Source organism: Crocuta crocuta, unplaced genomic scaffold (genome assembly GCF_008692635.1).
Source record: "Crocuta crocuta isolate KB4526 unplaced genomic scaffold, BGI_CrCroc_1.0 scaffold312, whole genome shotgun sequence".
NCBI lineage: Eukaryota > Metazoa > Chordata > Mammalia > Carnivora > Hyaenidae > Crocuta > Crocuta crocuta.
In genome coordinates this window covers 1169884-1188368 of record NW_027527378.1, presented here as the reverse complement: position 1 = coordinate 1188368, position 18485 = coordinate 1169884, and the positions used below count along the sequence as shown (strand labels likewise).

General features: G+C 43.9%; 1 protein-coding gene across 6 annotated transcripts in view; it reads left to right on the top strand.

Annotated features, from left to right (window-relative positions):
* The window catches only part of SH3KBP1 (SH3 domain containing kinase binding protein 1), a 281170-nt gene that overhangs the window by 149085 nt on the left and 113600 nt on the right, over positions 1 to 18485 (top strand). For all 6 annotated transcript variants that reach the window (XM_077770448.1, XM_077770238.1, XM_077770366.1 and 3 more), the window contains one exon: positions 2473 to 2678. In XM_077770448.1, coding sequence (XP_077626574.1) covers positions 2473 to 2678 — 206 coding nt within the window. The remainder of the gene's footprint in view (positions 1 to 2472; positions 2679 to 18485) is intronic.

Here is an 18485-nt window from a genome sequence, read left to right as displayed (position 1 = left end):
AGTCACCCAGACCAGTCCAGTGGCCACACGTCTGAAGTCACGCTGGCGCACAGTGCTCTAAGCGCTTCTAAACATGCACAGTTCCTGTACTGACCTCCCTGTGCAACAGTAGTGACCCCTTTGTGAGCCGTCCCCAGCCCACAGCCCACTCGGGCCTGTACTGCTTGTGGGCGTCACCTGGCACTCTGAGCGTGATGCTGGGACATTTTACGGGATAGTGTGTGATGGGCACCAGTAGCTAGAAGATACAGCACCAAACGGACCTACAAATGAAAAGTCACCTTTCTTTCCCTCCAAAGGGAAGGAACTAGGTTTTGAGTTATTTCACCAACCCAGACATGGAGCTATATAGTTTACATACTTAAAAGTGATGGAAGCAGGCTGCCAGAATGTCTGGAAGACAGATCTCCCGTGTGTTGCCTTCCCGGTCCGTGCTTATGTGGTTGAGTGACTGCGCCACCTCTCCCTGCGTAATGTGAAGAGCGTTTCTCACGGTGATTAATATAAACTCATTAAGAGGAGCCTGGAAGGCAGCGAATCCCTGAAACCAGAAGCTCAGTGAACTCCAAATGGCAGCGGTTGAAAATATATCAAACAGACTTGTCCTAAACCATTTGCCCTGCTGCCCTCTGCTGCTGGTGGTGGTGCTGGTGCTGGTGGTGGTGGTGGGGAGAGCAGGATGGTAATGATTTCTTTCCACTAACTGTTTCTTTATTCCACCTTCAAATGGTTCTTTCCAACCCCGAAAAGTATATACAAGCCATTTATCACATAGAAGGAATCCATACGGCAAAATGAGAACATGTTAAAGGGGGAATGACACAATATTTAGACTCCAGAATTATATCTCCAGCAGGGATATCTCCAAAAACAATGAACAAATAAACACACAAATGGATAGCTAATCCAGAGGGGTTCTCCGTGTTTGCACACTCGGATCCAGTCCGAGAAAGTACGGCTGACCCCTCTGCTGTAGACCGCTTCTTAGTGCCCTGCCCTCTGCTCTTGCTCACACATGCTATTCTTTAGCTAATTTCAATGTACACCAGGGATCTTCCTCCTCCCCCCTTCCTTTTTGGCTTAGAAATAACCATTTTATTGAAAACAGCAGCAGCAACAAACACAGCCATTGTTTTAATTTTAAGGATTTGATTTTGAAACTTGTTAGCAATTTATAATTACCTTTCTATATTTTATCTGTTTTCATTTAACAGTTTCTTCCTGCCCTGAGACCTCTTTATTTGAATGACTTCGACATTTTATAAAACTTTATGTGAGCAATTATTTGGTGTATTGTTCTTATGTACTAGGAGGCCACCTTTCCTAAAGAAAGATAGCGCACGATTGGCTAATACAGAACAAAGTTGGACAATGTGCTTTCATCAAGGGCATTGCTGTCATCAGGGGATATATAGTAAATGTTCAGGAACTGTTCTCTACAGCTAGAGGTTTCGGAGACAGATTGAATGGCAGACTAGTACTCCATAAAATATCCTTTGAATCCCGCCCTTTGATGGCATGACTGGTGTACTGACTTTCGAAGTCAGAATGTACACCCAGAAATTAACTAGGAAACAAACAGGCTCTTCCTTTTAGGAGCATGATTGTGGGCAGAGCCTGGGGAAAAAAGAATCTGGGAGGTAAGTGTTCATGTTGTTTTGCTGATGACTATTTGTTGACTTCCAACACATGCCACAAGAGGTCAAAGGAAGAGTGTCATGTCCCCAGAAAGGGATTCATCTTTGGGAAAATGACGGTATTAAAGGAGGGAAGAAGAGCGGTAGGCTTGGGGGCCTCTGGCCTCCGAAAGGGCAGCTTCCTTTCCCTCTTTAACAGACATAATCATCTTGCCAGTGAAAGCGTCTCAATGTCAGGTTTGGTTTAATGCTTTCCTAGAGAAACATGTCTCCATGCATTTATTCCTTGTGAAGCCATCCAAAGAGATTTAATTCTTTGGCAGTCATAATTTTGTGTGGTTTCTTTAATTGCTAATTTGTTTAAATGGCTCTTAGCTTTTCAGTCTCTCTTTAGGAAATCTTACTTTCGTTGCTAATTGCTAATTGCCATGAGTCATAGAGATTGGAGGTACAGTATGTGGTACTGACTGGAGGGGGAGGCGAGAACAGGGTGGGAAGGGATGTTATTGCCCAGATTGTGGCAAAACAAGCTTGTATCAGAATCAGGCTCCGGCTGAAGAGAGGTGAAATGTCACACTTACAGAGAGATTGGCTTTGAAATGAGATTCTTTTGAAGAATCTGGATTCACTTAAATTAAAGGCTGGGGGTGGGGAGATCGAACAAAACTCAGAGCCACCCAAATGCAACATATTCGACACACTAAATGAAAAGTCCCAGTGCAGGTTACCCTGTGCCCAGAAACACTGTCAGAGGTGGTTCCTGGCTGGCTGTGAGGTGCTTCACGGCTGCGGCTGATGTCTGAGCTCTTTCTCTCCCCGTCCCCACTCTTGACAGGTTTAAGGGAAACCACAGGCTCCGAGAGTGATGGGGGTGACTCGAGCAGTACCAAATCCGAAGGGGCCAACGGGACAGTCGCAACCGCAGCCATCCAGCCGAAGAAAGTTAAGGGAGTGGGCTTTGGAGATATATTCAAAGACAAACCAATAAAACTAAGACCAAGGTCGATTGAAGTAGAGAATGACTTTCTACCAGTGGAGAAGGTATGTGCGACAGTTTTTGCTTTCTTTCAACACAGTGTGGAGCACCCAAACGGCCGTTGTAGGGCTTGGCATCTGCGACTTCCGATGCCTCGTTCAGGGTGCCGGTGTCCTCAATGCTGGCTGGCTGCCCTCTCCCCTTCGAGGTCCTCCCTCCGTGGGGGAACTGCTTTCCTGGAAAGGCTCACTTTGCGGCTTCTCTGACTCCTCTCTCTACGGAATGTGCCTCTGTATGACTTTTCAGATAGCCCTGCCCTTCTCCGTTCCCCTCCCCCCCCCCCCAAAAAAAGCCCCTCACACCTGGACCCAGCTCATCTTTCGCTTCTCCGTGTCCATTTCTCCCGTGCTTCGTGCCTGGGTGTGTCGGCTGGTTCTGCAGTAGCGGGAAGGGCTGTGCGCTGTTGCTCTGGGAGCTGGGTGGGAATGGTTTCAGAGTGCCGAAAGGAAGCCTCCCGCGTGTGTGTGTGATGGAGACGGGCTGTGCTGAGACTCCCTGGGGGTTACCATCGGGAAGCTGGCTCTTTCCTTCTACCTCTGGTTCCGGGTTGGGGAGAGGCAGACAGCCTGTGGCTGCTGGGTACGCGGTTGCCACAGCAACACACCCAGAGCCGTGGCCCTTGTGGCTGTTGGTGATGTCTACCGTGGTACGCTTCTGAGCACATAGCTTGACTTCGGATTTGATAAATTCTGTGGAATTTTCCAGATTGTAATAAGCTACACTCATGCTGTGCTTACGGAGTGTTCTCTAATTCGATTTAGTGCTGAAACTTTTGCTTTGATGTTTGTGCCAGGAGGCTTGGGGGCTGGGGCGTTGGCAGCGTCTCTAATGCAGGTTTATCAGTGGCTTTAGAATGTTTTCCATTTTTCGGTGAGATGAATTTTTCAAAGTTGCATCATCTTCCACAGCTGTGGAACTTCCACCCACCTCTTTCCCCCAACCCCCAGCAACCTTGCCTGGTGTCAGGCATTAAGAAACAGAATCTGGAAAGGAAACTTTGGGACACTTAATACTCTTGGAGATGAAAAAGGCAGAAAGATTTAGACATGAAAGACTGTTCCGTTGACACTTCTTTCACTGCAGCTTATCTGAGCCAGCATTGTTTCCTTCAGTAAGCAATATATGATGTTTCTCAAGATCTGAAAACTCTCTAGATGGTATCCCAGCTTGCAAGCTCATTTCTCTTTCACATGATCACTTTCAGACTCCTGTAAATATTTACAAAAGACCAAGTCCCCATCTTGGGAAGAAATGATGGATGTAGTTTTTCTTCATTTCATTCAAGTGGTTGAAATGAACATGATCATTGACTGAGTCAGCATTTTGCTTCATGGTTCTTGGTCTTATTCTTCTCTGTGTAGAAGGACAGTGTGTGTGCGCGCGCGCGCGCGCGTGTGTGTGTGTGTGTATGTAAATTTTATTATTGCTATGAGTATTTGTTCTGACCACAGAAGTAAATTGGATTATTAGCAGTAGCAGTATCGACGTCACATACAATAATCCCAAGTTCGTACCTCAGCACACTTTCCCTCTGGACCTCAGGGCCACGTGCCCAGCTGCCGACTTGCACACCTCCACCCGAAGACCTTAAGTCCTTACCAGCTCGTCCAAGCCTCAGCTCATCATCATCCCCTTCAAACTGCTCTGCCCACAGCCTTCCTCGTCTCAGTGAAGGCCGTGCTACTCCCCCTCCTACAGGTCAGGACAAAAGCCTTAGGGCTGTCCGTGGCTTCTTTCCTTCTCTCACAACCTGTGTCTGATCCATCAGGCGACTCCATCAGCTCTGCCCCCGATGAATGTGCGGCACCCACCACAATCCGTCACCTCATCGCCTCCGTGGCTCCCCCGCCCTCTCATCATCACTCACTGGCCTCCTAATAGGGCTTTCCGCTTCTCCCCTTCCCCTACAGTGTAGTCTCAACGATCAAGTGAGGGTGATCCTTTGAAACCCTAAGTTCGATCGTGCCACACCTCTGCTTGCACCCCTGCAGAGGCTCCCCAGAGAACCAAAGGGAAAGGCCTCCCCAGGGCCTCCAGGCTGAAGTGACTCAACTTTGTTACCACTTGGACTTTGATCGTCACCTTCTCCCCTCGCTTACTCTGTTCCGTCCCCTTGCTTTTCTTTAAGCATACCGAGCATTCTCCCACTTGGGGACCTTTTTTCATAGCGGTTTCCTGTGGCTGGACACCCCAAATCCATCTGCCCACTTGCCTGCACGCCTCTCCCCTGCTGCTCTGCTCAGACTTCACCTTTTCAGCGAGCCCTCCCTCGGCCCACTCATTCTGACACCTGCTCCCTTGGCCCACCCTGCTCACTTGTGCTGCAATTTTTGTTTCCACAGCATGCAACCCTTTCTAACATCGTATTTATTTTTTCTTATGTTTGTTATTTATTTTGTTCACCAATATATGCTATGTGCTTAGAGCACCGTGTGGCACACGGGAGGTGTGTCCAGTAAGTAATAGGTGCATGAATAATATTAGAACTGTATTAACATAGCACTCTGGAGATTACAGACCTCTATAAAATGACGAGACTGGATGGGGTTATGTAACAGTTATAGAGTTGAAAGTATGGTGGGTTTTGGGTTCACTGCATTTTTGTGAAGCAGAGATTTACTGTATTGGTCTTGGTGACATGACATGTTAACATCACCAGCGTTATATATATGCGTGTGTGCATGTGTGTGCATCTTGATTCATGATTTGTTTGCAGAAGGAGACCATGTGCCGGCAGCAATCTTAACCCACTTCTCATTGCAAAGCCTCTGGGGAAAACATAAACTTCCCAGCTTGCTTTACTGGCTGTGGCCGATTTTTTACAGCCTCTAAAAGGACTCAAACCTATCTCCACCCACTGTTGTTGGCACTATGGATAGTTGCATAGATTTATGGATCCATTATTTTATTGCACAGCCCGGCATGAGGGCCGGTGAGGGTGATCATGTTTTACTAGTGCGCAGCCTGGTTCTCGTCAGTTTTGGGATGGTTTTGTGTCCAAGATTTATGTTTGTGGAAGGAAATTTCCCCTGAGAACGGAGCTCGCTGTTTTGATTCTGCAGAAGCACAGACTGAATGTCGACAGCGTTTGTTAGGTGAGACCCAGGCAGGTCCCCTAGTGGGCTAGGGCAGTTGGTCTTCTTAGATGGCTGGTTTGATAACTTGGATGAAGGAATAAAGGAATCTGGTGATTTTTAACAACTGCAAGCATATTATCCCTTCAAGTTGTGAAGTTTTGAGACCCACTTCTCTCAGACACTAGAAAATTTTGTGCTTATTCTGACTAGGCTCTAATCCATATCACCCTAGCCAGAGTGACCAAAGGCTGATAGTCACACACCAGGAGAGGTATTATGTAACATTCCCCACCCCAGCAATAGGGAACAGTGAGTAGTCTTGCTTCTCAATTAATCGAGCTATAAGGAAGGACCCTGTTTACAAGTCCTTTTAATACACCAGTTGGCTATGACTGTGAATGATTTGTTTAATGCACCATTTAACTGAAATATTGACAGATGAGGTTATTTAATATCTGAGACTTTGCTTCCAGTAATTTGGAAGGTGGAAGAGTGGGTGGGGCACAAAGGAAACAAGATTGGTCATGAGTTGATAATTGCTGAAACTGGGTGGGTGAAAACATGGTGGATTGGTAGCCTATAGTCCATTTTTCTATATATTGTAAATTTCCCTTGATAAAAGGTTAAAAAAAGAAGAGCCTTGGGAAAAAATATAACATTTAAACTAAGCCCAGAGGTAAGTGTGTGTTGCATTAAAATAATGGAAAATACAGTGTGGCTAAAGATGAGCCAAGTTAAATATCAGAAGATTAGAAGGACATGGTACCACTGTCCTAGCTGATTGACCCTGACAAAAATCCCTCAACCTCGACTGGGCCATATGTCAAATGGGAATACTCTGTATATGTATCCTACCTCATTGGATTTTTTAAAATGTTATATAACAGAAAATAATTTGAAATTATAACTTTAACTCGTTTCAACTAGTATGTATTGAGTACTCACTATATGTTTAGCCCTGGGGTAAACAGGACCACGTCACTGCCTTCAGGGAGCTGCAGAAAAGTAAACAAGCAATAACAGTACAGGTGTGGGGAATACCACAGGCTGAGACCAGGTTGAGAACAAGGTGCATGGCAGGAAGTGGTGAATTGTGAGGGAGGCTGGAAAGTGAGTGCTCATGTACCAGTGTACCCCCTTCATACAGGAAGTAATGTTTGTAGGGCCACAGGAAGTGATGTTTAGGCTGAGAACCATGGCATCCAGTAGACATTCATCAAGCCAAGGAGTATAGAGTTATTAAAGTGAGAAGAACAACATGTATTGATGTCTGAGAGGAAAATTGAGATAGCACAGAACATATGTTGAGGCTTCAGCAGGAAGTAGGGAGAGATGAAAATAGAAAAGGAACAGGACCCAGATCAGGAGGGGCCTGGTGACTTGTTAAGTAGTTTGGACTTGATCGTAAAGGCAATGAGGAGCATCATTAGGGAGCTCTTTTCCACAAGAGAGTGAAATGATCAGGTAGGTGATTTAGAGAAAGTATGCCAATTTAGAGTGGGAGGAGTGGATTACGGAAGACAGGGTAACTAAAATTCAGCAGAGAGGTTAACAGAAACTTATTTTGGCTCTCTCAATAACCTCCCACCTCCATCTAGGTTCTAAAGCAGTTAATGAATAAAATGAGTCAGTGGATGGAGAATCAACATAATATTTTTGCTCCTTTTTTCAGTATGGGTGTCCATTTCACCCAGCAGTGTTTATTGAAAGCATCATCCTTTCTGCACTGCACAGCCATTATCACCTTTGCCATAATTTAAGTGTCTGTGTATGTGTTAGTCCATTTGCTGAACTCTTGGGTTCTGTCAGTCTATATGTGTCCTTGCACTCATTCTATACTACTTCATTTACTGTGGTTTTAGAGTCAGTCTTGATATCTGGCAGTATAAGTCTTCAATCTTTGTTCCTCTTATTCAAGGTTTCCTGGACTATTCTTGACCCCTTGTATTTTCATGTGAATTTTAGAGTTAGCTTGTCATCACCCCACCACCACCAAAAAAACCCCCAAACAGATCCTTTTTGGAATTTTGATTAAGGTTGCATTGACTCTGTATATACTTTTGGGGAGAATTGATACCTTTCCAACCCATGAATATGGTACATTTCTCTTTTGATATAGATCTTATTTCATTTTGTGAAAATTCCTCAAAGCTGTACACTTAAGATTTGTGCACCTTTCTCTACCTGTGTTAGGTAGCAATGTTGTTACTGATGAAGGCAAAGTTGAAGGATGTAGATGAATGTGAGAGCCAAATGGGCCTGCCAGCTGATCCCCAGAATTAGACCCACCCACCCAGTCTCCGCAACACTGAACTAAAGCCAGACCCATGTGAGATAGAGGGGCCTGCCCCTTGGGGAAGAGCAGAGGCCAACCTCAAAGAGGAGTTGAGATGAACATGCCCAATTACTTTTTCTGAAATTCACCTATCAGAGCAGTCATTTTGTTCTCCCCTGAGAGAGTGAATAAGGAAGCAGAGAGTTCTAGGAGTGTCCACTTGTGTCCATAAAGTGTCCATTTGGGCTCCATTTTACATGACAGGAAACATCAAGATAAGAGAAATAGTTTTTCTTTCTAACAGCTTAGAAGTGTTGTCATGGGTGGTTTGGGGAAATATTTTGAAGGTAGAATGAAGAAATATGATGGTATGCGGAGGATAAAGGAAAGGGAAGACTTGAAAACGATGTCTTAGGCAACTGGCTTACGCAGCCAGGTGGATGGTAGTATCATTCCCTGTTAGAGCCCACTAGAGAAGGAAGATATTTGGGGAGGAGAGAGGTTATGGGTTCAGTCTTAGATGAGCTGGATTTTTAAGGTTCTTGTGGGGCCATCAAGTGGAGGCATCCAGCAGGCTGTTGGGTAAATAAGTGGTGATTGTGAGAGGGCTGTACATGTAGGTTTGGGAGTCATCAGCCTGGATATTGGGTTGGAAGACTATAAGCAAGAAGGCATCCCAGACAGAACCTTATTTTCGTAAATATGGCTGGTACCTTCTATCCTCTACCTGTGGACCCAAGAGGGAATTTCCTCATCAGGATGCTTCCTTGTGACCCCAGCCTGGCTCTAGTCTTTTTTCTTTTTTTTTATGGAAATTTTTAAACATTTATTTATTTCTGAAGAGACTGAGAGACAGGGCACGAGTGGGTGAGGGGCAGAGAGAGAGGGAGACATAGAATCCGAAGCAGGCTTCAGGCTCTGAGCTGTCAGCACAGAGCCTGATGCAAGGCTCAAACTCACAAGCAGTGAGATCATGACCTGAGCCGAAGTTGGACACTCAACCAACTGAGCCACTCAGGCACCCCAATCTTTTTCTAAACTCCTTCCACTTTTATGAATCACTCAGGTGACCACATCTGCCCAACACTTAGGGAAAGGAATGGAAGGTATTACACATAGGTGGGTAAATTACTGATACTCAAGGGATTCCCCAGGACTTAACCTGATATGCCTTTATGTAGAATAATCTTGGCTTTTTGGTGTCAGCTCATTCCATGCCCAGGCTCTTGACATTGGTTGTTTACTGGATTCCCTCCAAAGAAATTCTCCAAGAAGCTCCTTTTCCACAGTCTGTCTGTCTTAGCTGATTGCCTTTTGTCTCTTAGTTGATCTGCCGTCGGATATCTCTCTCTTGCAATGGTCCTGTGTTCTTTCTACATTTGCTACTATATCCCACAACCTGACATTGTGTTTGTGACAGTGTCTTTTCAACTCTAATCATCTTGGATCTCATTTGTTACCCAAATTAATGCCTTTATGATATCAACATTGTAACTTTCTCTTGTAACAGACTGAGAATTAAAATTGTATATAAAGGAGAGCTACTAATCATTTTGTAAAATCAGCCAAATTGCAGTAAGAGAAATTTTACCATTTTTGTATATAGGCAGGCTTTTTAGCCATTTAGTAAAAATTCATCAAGCTGTATACTTAAGTAAAATTAAAATATGTAAACATCTAAAGTGATGATCTTAGTTCCTTAAAAAATGAGAGATTTACGTCTCTAATCATTTGAAGACTAGAAATAAACTCTGGGGATCTCCAGAAGCTAACAGTGTCTTCTTTGACTAATGAAACACAACTGGGTTTCAAAATCTTGCTGTGGTTACCTGAGACTTAAAGTATTGGATGACTCTCATTTTGGTTGAAAGAGAAGATTACGTGACCTCTCTTGAGTGGTTGCAAAATCCATGATTTTTAATAAGTAGATGGTATTAAGGTGCCCACTGTTTGCCTGGGTGAATGGTCTGGGATTTTCAGACTTCATTTTATGTGTTATCTTTCCCCATTGTGTCTCTGTTAAGTCTCCTTACTTAGGAGAAGTGAGGAGGGGGTGTTGTTGGTAGGGAAAGGGAACCAGAAACAGTATTACAGGATTACTCTTTGATGTGTTTGGTGTTGTTTACTGTTTGATATGTGCTTGACATATACTTTCTAAAGCACGCAGCAAAGTAGTATTTTCGAAGAAATGTTCAATTACAGCCAGATCATCAGCAAGAATCACATTCCCAGCAGGCCTTAAATTTGTGTTTTTAGGCGTATAGTGGTTATTTAGTAAGCAGGCGGGATTGCCCGAGTTCACATCCCAACTCTGACTCTTCCGGGGACAGATTACTTAAGCACTCACTGCTTTAGAGTCCTCATCTGTAAAATTAGAATACCAACAGGACGTGTCCCATATGGCTGTCATGAGGATTAAGTAACACCAAAAATTGGGTAGAAAAGTGCCTGGCATTTAATCATCACTTGATTAACGTTCATAGTTATTATTGCTACCCTTCTGGTTATTAGAACAGAAGGAGTGCCTGTAAATAGCAGTGCAGTTTCCAGGATCGTTTCTTAAAGTTTTTATTATGGAAAATTTCAAACTCAGACAAGTAGAATTGAATTTCACTGTATCTGGATAGCTGTTTGTTTGGCATCACCAAGTCTTAAATATTAGCCGTTAGAAAGTAAGTATGGAAGGAAGGAAAGGAAAGGAAAGGAAAAGAAAGGAAAGGAAAGGAAAGAAAGAAAGGAAAGAAGGAAGGAAGGAAGGAAGGAAGCGCCAGTGTTAGTCACCAACGTACTTATAACTCCTTGAAAATCATTGTTAAATCTATAGTTGGCCCTTGGTAAATATTTGTATACTGGATACTTGAATATGATATTTTGTCCTGACCCAGTTGAAATTATGAAGGAAGACTTATTCTGTTTGGGGTCTGCTTGTGGTCTGGCTACAGACTCATTCTTTCATTTGTTTATTAATTGGCTCATTCATTCACTTACTGAAGCTTTATTGAACACCTTTTATGGATCAGCAGTGGCAGCTCTGGAAGTACTAGGTAAATGAGCTCAGGAGTGGCAGTCCGTTTGTAAAGGAATCAGCTAGGAGGCATGTCTGGATTCTGTAGTAGCATGATACATGCAGATTTTTTACTGGCAGGATATTCATTTAGGGTGAAGTGGGTCTTGTGTAGTTAATTGGGATGGAGTTAACACCCCCTCCCCTGCATCATGCCTTGAATCAACTGTCACATACGGGCCTCTCATTTATTGCTTTGGATTACGCATACATGGGAAAAAGCGGACATGGACAAAAGTCATTATGATGCAGNCCTCTGCTCACTCTGTCTCTCTCGCTCTCTCTCTCCCCTAGAAATAAATAAAACATTAAAAAAAAAAAGGTAAATGGGATTTCATGGTCCTGGTACCGTGTGCATGGACAAGGAGAGAGCATGGTTATGCTGGAAGGGCTGGATTTGGCTGGAGTCCAGGGGAGGTGGTGAGGGAGGAGGACGTAGAGGGTCGGAGGCAGGTGAGCCCTCTCCCCGCAGGGCTCTGCCAGCCGCTTCACACACGCAGTACTTCTTCCGGGTGAGCTGGCCGGTCACTGGAGGAGTTCTGTTGGGGAGCGGCATGATCAGATTGGCCCCCAAGAGATAACTGGGGAGGTGCCGAGCAGCGTGGACTGGAGATGGGGAGGAAGTAGCTGGGAGGGTTGCCAGGCCCAGGGCTCTGTGGTTGATGACTAATTGGCCAGGCACCAGGAGCTTCTAGTAGCTCTTGGAAAGGGGGCAGATGGGCCCACCTCATGCACACTCTTTGAGTTAGGCCGCTGTAGCCTGGGTTGGCAGCAGAACTGATAGAAGAGCCAAGTTTCCTTTCAAAGAAAACTCTTTTGTGTATTACAGAAAGCAAAAGGCCCCTCCCCTGCTCATGCTCTCGCTCTCTCTCTCTGACTCTCTCTCTCAAAAATAGATAAACATTAACAAAAAAAGAACGTCTTTAAATTAGCATTTGTCTGATGGTTTTTCTCATGCTTAGACCCAGGTGGTGGATTTGGGGGAGCAAGACCACAGTGGTGAAGAGAGGTGAGGAGGCTGTGGATTCGGAACCTGACCTGGGAAGTTGTTCCGAATCTGCGTTAGTGGCTGATTGCCAGGTACTTTTTTAAGGACTTGACATCTATTACTTATTTAATCTTCCAGACAACCCCACTGATGGGTGCTTTTATCCCCATTTTATAGATAAGGAAACTGAGGTGAATGGAGGTTAAATGAGTTGCTCAGAATCACATAACTGGGAAATAGCCCCGCTGGGATTTTGATCTCAGACACTGTGGCTCTGGGGCTCTGAACTCTTAACCACTGGACTCCAAATCCATTGAAGTGGTGATTCAAACGGTATCTCATTTGGGGAAAAAGCAAGATTGCTATTTAAACATTTTATTACCGTCTGTGGTGATACTGTCGATGGCCTGGCTGGCGACGGTTTTGCTGGAGTTTTCCTAGCGTGCGTGTTTCTCTAAAGCCACGGCTGTTTTTTCTTCGTTTTTTTCTTTTTTTTTCTTTTTTTAAATGACTCATTTTTGTGTATCACTACTAATTTTTATTTCTTTAAAGCACGGGTATTTTTATGATGGGCATTTCATATCCAAACCATATTCTAGACCTCTGTCACTCCCCATCACATTATCTTTTGAAAAATAGTGGGCTTTTATATCTTCCCTCTGACGTTTTTAAACAGAAGTGGCCGCCGAGTCCTGCCAAATAAACACTCTTTCAGTGTGTTCCTTGTCTAAATGGTCACACCTGTGGGTCCCCGAGAGACAGCTACATTCCTGCAGCAACGCAGGCGAGGGAGGAGGACTCCTCGCAAAGCCACCCAAGCCATGAATCGGCCCGGGCTTCCTGAACCGTAAACAAATGCGAGCTTTGTTCTCCTCATTGCTCATTTGGTCCCAAGTATGACTCAGGGTTAGGCTGGGTCCTCCAGGCTCTGTGCCTTTGGCTGTTGGAAGGAAGTGGGAGTGCTCCAGGGTAGTTCTGGGACCTTTTCAAACTGAAGAACGGAGGCTGACTGCATGATGGGAGAAGAGGTATTTCTTTCTTTGCTTTTAGAGATGTAATAAGCCCCCTTAATCTTGCATCTTGTCTGCGCTGTTTTCTAACAAGACTTGTAATGGCTTTGCCCTGGTGGGTTACAGTGAAGTGTATGCCGGCCAGGATCGCCCTCAGTGGGGAGGCTGGGAAGAACCTATAACGTGGAGGAGTCGTTTCTAAAGCCAAATGTTGCACTGGAACTGTTTAGCTGTTTTAATCCCCCCCACCACCCCACCACCCCTTTGGTCAATTCGGCCATTAATTTTTACAGATGTTTTGGTTTCTCTGTGTCTTGGGTTTTCATGTGCGCACACTGCAGAGAGTAATTTCCATGGGCAGCTTGCACAAGCAGTAACTGTTACACCGTGTCACCGAGATGTTTAGCCACGACAGATGTTTGTGCACTAAACAAATCCAGCTTGCTCCTCAGGTTAACTTAGGAGAGAAGAGTATGTCTGTGCAAAGAGAGCCAGCTACGAGGCATTTCACTCTGGGGAGGCATGGACATTGGGATTTTTCCTGGTAAATGGAGAAGCTGTGAGTAGTGACTTTTNTATATATAGAGATAAAGATACTTGGCTACTTTTGTAGTACTGAGCATTTATATTCATTTGCTCATATGCACACTAAAACAAAGACACTAAATTATTTGACTTGCTAAAAGTTTGCTGGGGATAGGTTGTCTGTTTTCTCACCGTGAGATCATATTTGTCTACCTAAAAGCAGAAGTCTGTCATTTTCCAAACACAAAATTCCCTAAATAAACCACAGGATAAGTGAGGCTTACAATGCGTCATATGTCTTCCATATTCCCGTCTCTTGTTGAAAAACATTTTAAAGGGGAGAGCTGATGATATCTATAAAATATGTATGTCTCTTGATGTCTTTTTCTGTTGGCTTTAACTTAGAGTATTTTCAAAAAGGAAGATAGCATGATAAAAGGAAACACATTGTTTTAACATCACTGTTAATGGCGTCTGTTGCTTGTCCAGAAGGACAGCGGTGGGCTGAACTAAAAAATATGTTCATCTGCAATGGATTGAGAGAATTTTCTTGTTGAAAGCTGTCTTAAATTTGCTGATTATTATTATTATTGCCACATATCATTGTTGTGAGTTCTGAAAAGTAGACACCAGAATTAGATATTTGTGTGAGAAATTCAGCTGGCGACTCTTTAGCGAAAGGAACCAAAGTATGCTGATTGTAAGGTGGGAAATACGGCAAAGGCTCCAGAGAGATGGCACACGGCAGGGTACTCCCCGGTACCCTTAAAGGCTTTGTGACTTCTGAATTACTCATTGTGACTTCTGAGTGTTCCCTGAACCCCTTTCTTGTTTGTTTCTCAAAGTGGAAAGAGCCCTGTTACTCTCTCATTACAGGAGTTCTTTGCAATAATTATTATAATAATAAAATCTTGGGGCGCCTGCGTGGCCTAGTCGGTTAAACGTCCAACTCTCGATTTCAGCTCGGGTCATGACCTCACAGTTCATGAGGTCAAGCCCCACATCAGGGTCTGCACTGACGGCACAGAGCCTGCTTGGTATTCTCTCTCTCCCCCTCTCTCCGCTCCTTCCCAACTCATGCTCTCTCTCAAATAAACTTTAAAAAAAGTCAAAGTTAAAGAATATAAATAAATAGAAATTGCCCTTGATCCTGTTATCCAGGAGCAACCATTTTATATGGAACCTTCCAGGCTTTTATCTGACCAGGAATGTGCATGCAGTATCTGCATGTCACTCTTCTTCAGACAGTAATGAGGTCATAAATGTCACCTGGTTTTAGAACTGAACCTGTTATGGGCCCCCTTCTCTTTCAGACAGCTGCGTGCTCATCCATTGTAGAGATCTGCCGCCATTTATCAACCAGTCCTCATATACTATTTATATTGCTTCTATATTTTTAACACGAAAAACACCGTCCTTACGTATGCATCATCGTACCTTCCCTGATTGTTTTTCTAGGCTGAATTTTTAAGAGAGGAATTTCCAGGTTAAAGGCTGATTTCATTCTTGTTGGTTTTATTTATAATGAAAATAACCCGAGTACGTGGTAAAAAATTCCAGCAGAACAAAACTAAGACCTTTCTCAGTCTCACGCACTCAGCTTTACGTCCCAATGGAAATCCCCACGAAAGCTTTCTATGTACTCCTGTAGAAATGTAGAATATTTTTATTATGGTAAAATATACATAATACCATTTTGTCCATCAACTAAGTGTACATTCAGTGGCATTCATACCTTCACATTATTGTACAACCATCATCACCCTCCATCTCCAGAACTTTCTCAGCTTCCCAATATGAAACGCGGTCCCTCTATTTTCTCGTTTCCCCCCTGCTTCCAGCAACCGCCATTTTACTTTCTGTCTCTGTAAATGTAACTAGGCTGGGTACCTCTTATAAGTAAAGTCATAAAATATTCATCTTTTTGTGTCTGGCGTATTTCACCTAGCATAATCTCTTCAAGGTCCATCCATGTTGTAATAGGTGTCCAAATTGCCTTCCTTTTTAAAAATTGTTTACATTTTTTATTTTAGAGACAGAGAGAGAGAGAGAGAGGAGAGCGAGAGCATTCATGAGTGGGCAAGAGAGGCAGAGGGAGAGACTGAGAATGAGAGAGGGAGGGAAGGAGGGGGGAGGAGACAGAGAGAGAAAGAGAATCTTAAGCCGTCTCCATACTCAGTCTCACAACCCTGGAATCAGTGACCCAGCAGAAACCAAGATTCAGAGGTTCAACCGAATGAGCCACCCAGGCGCCCCAGAATTTCCTTCCTTTTTAAGGCTAATTAGTATTCCAATTATGGCTATATCACAGTTTATCCATTCCTTCACCGATAGGCCTTTAGATGGTTTCTACCTTTTGGCTACAGTGAGTAATGCTAAAATGAGCATTGACCTACTGATACCCGTTTGAGGTCTTGCTTTCAGTTCTTTTGGGTAGATTCCCAGAAGTGGAATTATTGGATCATATATAATTCTCTCTTTAATGTTTTGTGAAATCTCCATGCTGTGTTGCACAGCAGCTCTGCCATTTTGCATTCCCACCAGCAGTGCACAGGCATTCTGTTTTCTCCACGTCTTCGCCACTTGTCGTTTTCTGTTTGTTTGCTTGCTTCTTTTGTAATAGCTGTCCTAACAGGTGTGAAGTGGTATCTCATTGCTGTTAGAATTGGTGTTCAGTGGGGCGCCTGCGTGGCTCAGTGGGTTAAGCGTCCGACTTTGGCTCAGGTCATGATCTCATGGTCCGTGGGTTTGAGCCCCGCATCGGGCTCTGTGCTGACAGCTCAGAGCCTGGAGCCTGTTTCAGATTCTGTGTCTCCCTTTCTCTCTGCCCCTCCCCAGCTCGTGCTCTGTCTCTCTCTGTCTCAAAAATAAATAAATGTTTAAAAAAAATTTAAAAAGAATTGATGTTCAGTGTGTGTTCGTGTTGTCTACCGCTACGGGAAAAGGATACTGTTCTTGTCATCTTAGAATGATGAGTTGAGAAAAAAGTCTTCTGTCTGAGAATCCAGATGAGCGAGCAGATCAGTTACACAATTCCAAGAGATTGCCGGTGGCTTGAGGGAAGGACTAGGGCCCCTGTTGGCTCAGTCCCGGAAGAGAAGATGAGCAGACTGCCCAGGTGGTTGCTTGCTCTCCGAGGTTTAACGGCGACCGGGACTCCTGTGTCTCTGCACCCCACCTGAAGGTTGATGGAGATTGGACTCAAAGTAGTTCTTTTGAGAAAAGGTGGATTTCTTTTTTGTGCGATTGATAATTCTGAATGATAGTACCTAATTTATCTTCCACAGCAGGGAAAGCCAGTTTTCTGATTGATTTTTCTCTCCTCCCCTTCTGCTCCAGAATTCCTCCGAGATAAGAAACATCTTTCCTTTTGTGCATTTGCTGAAGCTTTCATTTGGTTCGGTTGACATTCTTCAGTGGGGTGGGCTGAAGTTATCTGCTAGTTTTTCTTTGTGGCTCTCTTTTGTTCTTGACTTACATCAATTGCTATTTCATAATAGTTATAATCCTCAAGTTTGCAGATGGCTTTGCGCTCCTGAAAGCTGAGGTTTTATAATTTTCTCTGTGGCCCTTAAAAACATCACACGTTGGGCCTGGGTGGCTCAGTTGGTTAAGCGTCCGACTTCAGCTCAGGTCATGATCTCACGGTTTGTGGATTCGAGCCCCGCGTCAGGCTCTGTGCTGACAGCTAGAGAGCCTGGAGCCTGTCTTCAGAGTCTGTAATCTCCCTCTCTCTCTGACCCTTCCCTGCTCGTGCTGTCTCTCTCTCTCTCTCTCACTCAAAAAATAAATAAAACATAAAAAAAAATCACACATAAGTACTTGTCTTTTTCTCACTGATGTTCTTGTTACCTATAAAATGATAGTCTAGATGACTGAATTTCAGTGGGAGAGATTACATTTGATGCTCTATAAAAAACTTTAAAAAAATTTTTTTTATGTTTATTTTTGAGAGAGAGAAGACACAGAGTGCAAATGACAGAGGGGAGAGAGAGAGAGGGAGACACAGAATCCCAAGCAGGCTCCACTTTCTGTGCTGTCAGCACAGAGCCTGACGCGGGGCCTAAACTCCCAAACTGCGAGATCATGACCTGAGCCAAAGTCGAATGCTTAATCCACCAAGCCACCCAGGCGCCCCAGAACCGGCAACTTTAAAACAAGCTGCTCGGCTTAGTTTGCACGATGCTGTGTCTTTTCTTAAGTTGAAAGAATTTAGATCACAGATCGTTCAGTCAGCAACCTGTTTTTTTGTACTTTTCTTTGGCATTAGAGGCCATTTAAAAAGGAGAAAATGACAGCCTTATTCTCAATTGAGGCTTTTAATGGTGGAGGCCAGATCCCAAAGATGTATACCCATAAATGCTCTAGAAGCAAATGGAAGCATAAACACAGTAGCCCCTACTTCCACCTCTACTAGAGATTTCTTTCTTTCTAAACCTGGGCTATAAAATGAACAATTCACAAATTAAGGGTATGCCGGAATTGCCTCAAAAGCCATTTCTTCATCACAAGGCCATCGTTAAGCCATTTCATGGATGACCTGTGACTCAGGAGTCTCACCTCAATTAAATTTACGCTTGAACTTTTAGGAAAAAAATTGGCAATGTTTGAACGACTAGAGGCGGATATTTGGGGGTCTCTGTCATTTCGAAGCTGTATTTCTCTTTTGCTCATTTAAGTTGAGGAAGTTCGAAGTGGTAAAGATGAATTTACTGCCTCATTTTCTTTTTTCTTCTTTCACTTGCTAAGCATTTTCACCCACCAGTGATTTTAATATGATTTGCTCCATTTGTTTTGGTAGCATCTGTTCAGTCTGTTCTTTTTATTTTGATTTCTTAGTTGGGCTTCTCATTTTCTCTCTCTACTAGAAACA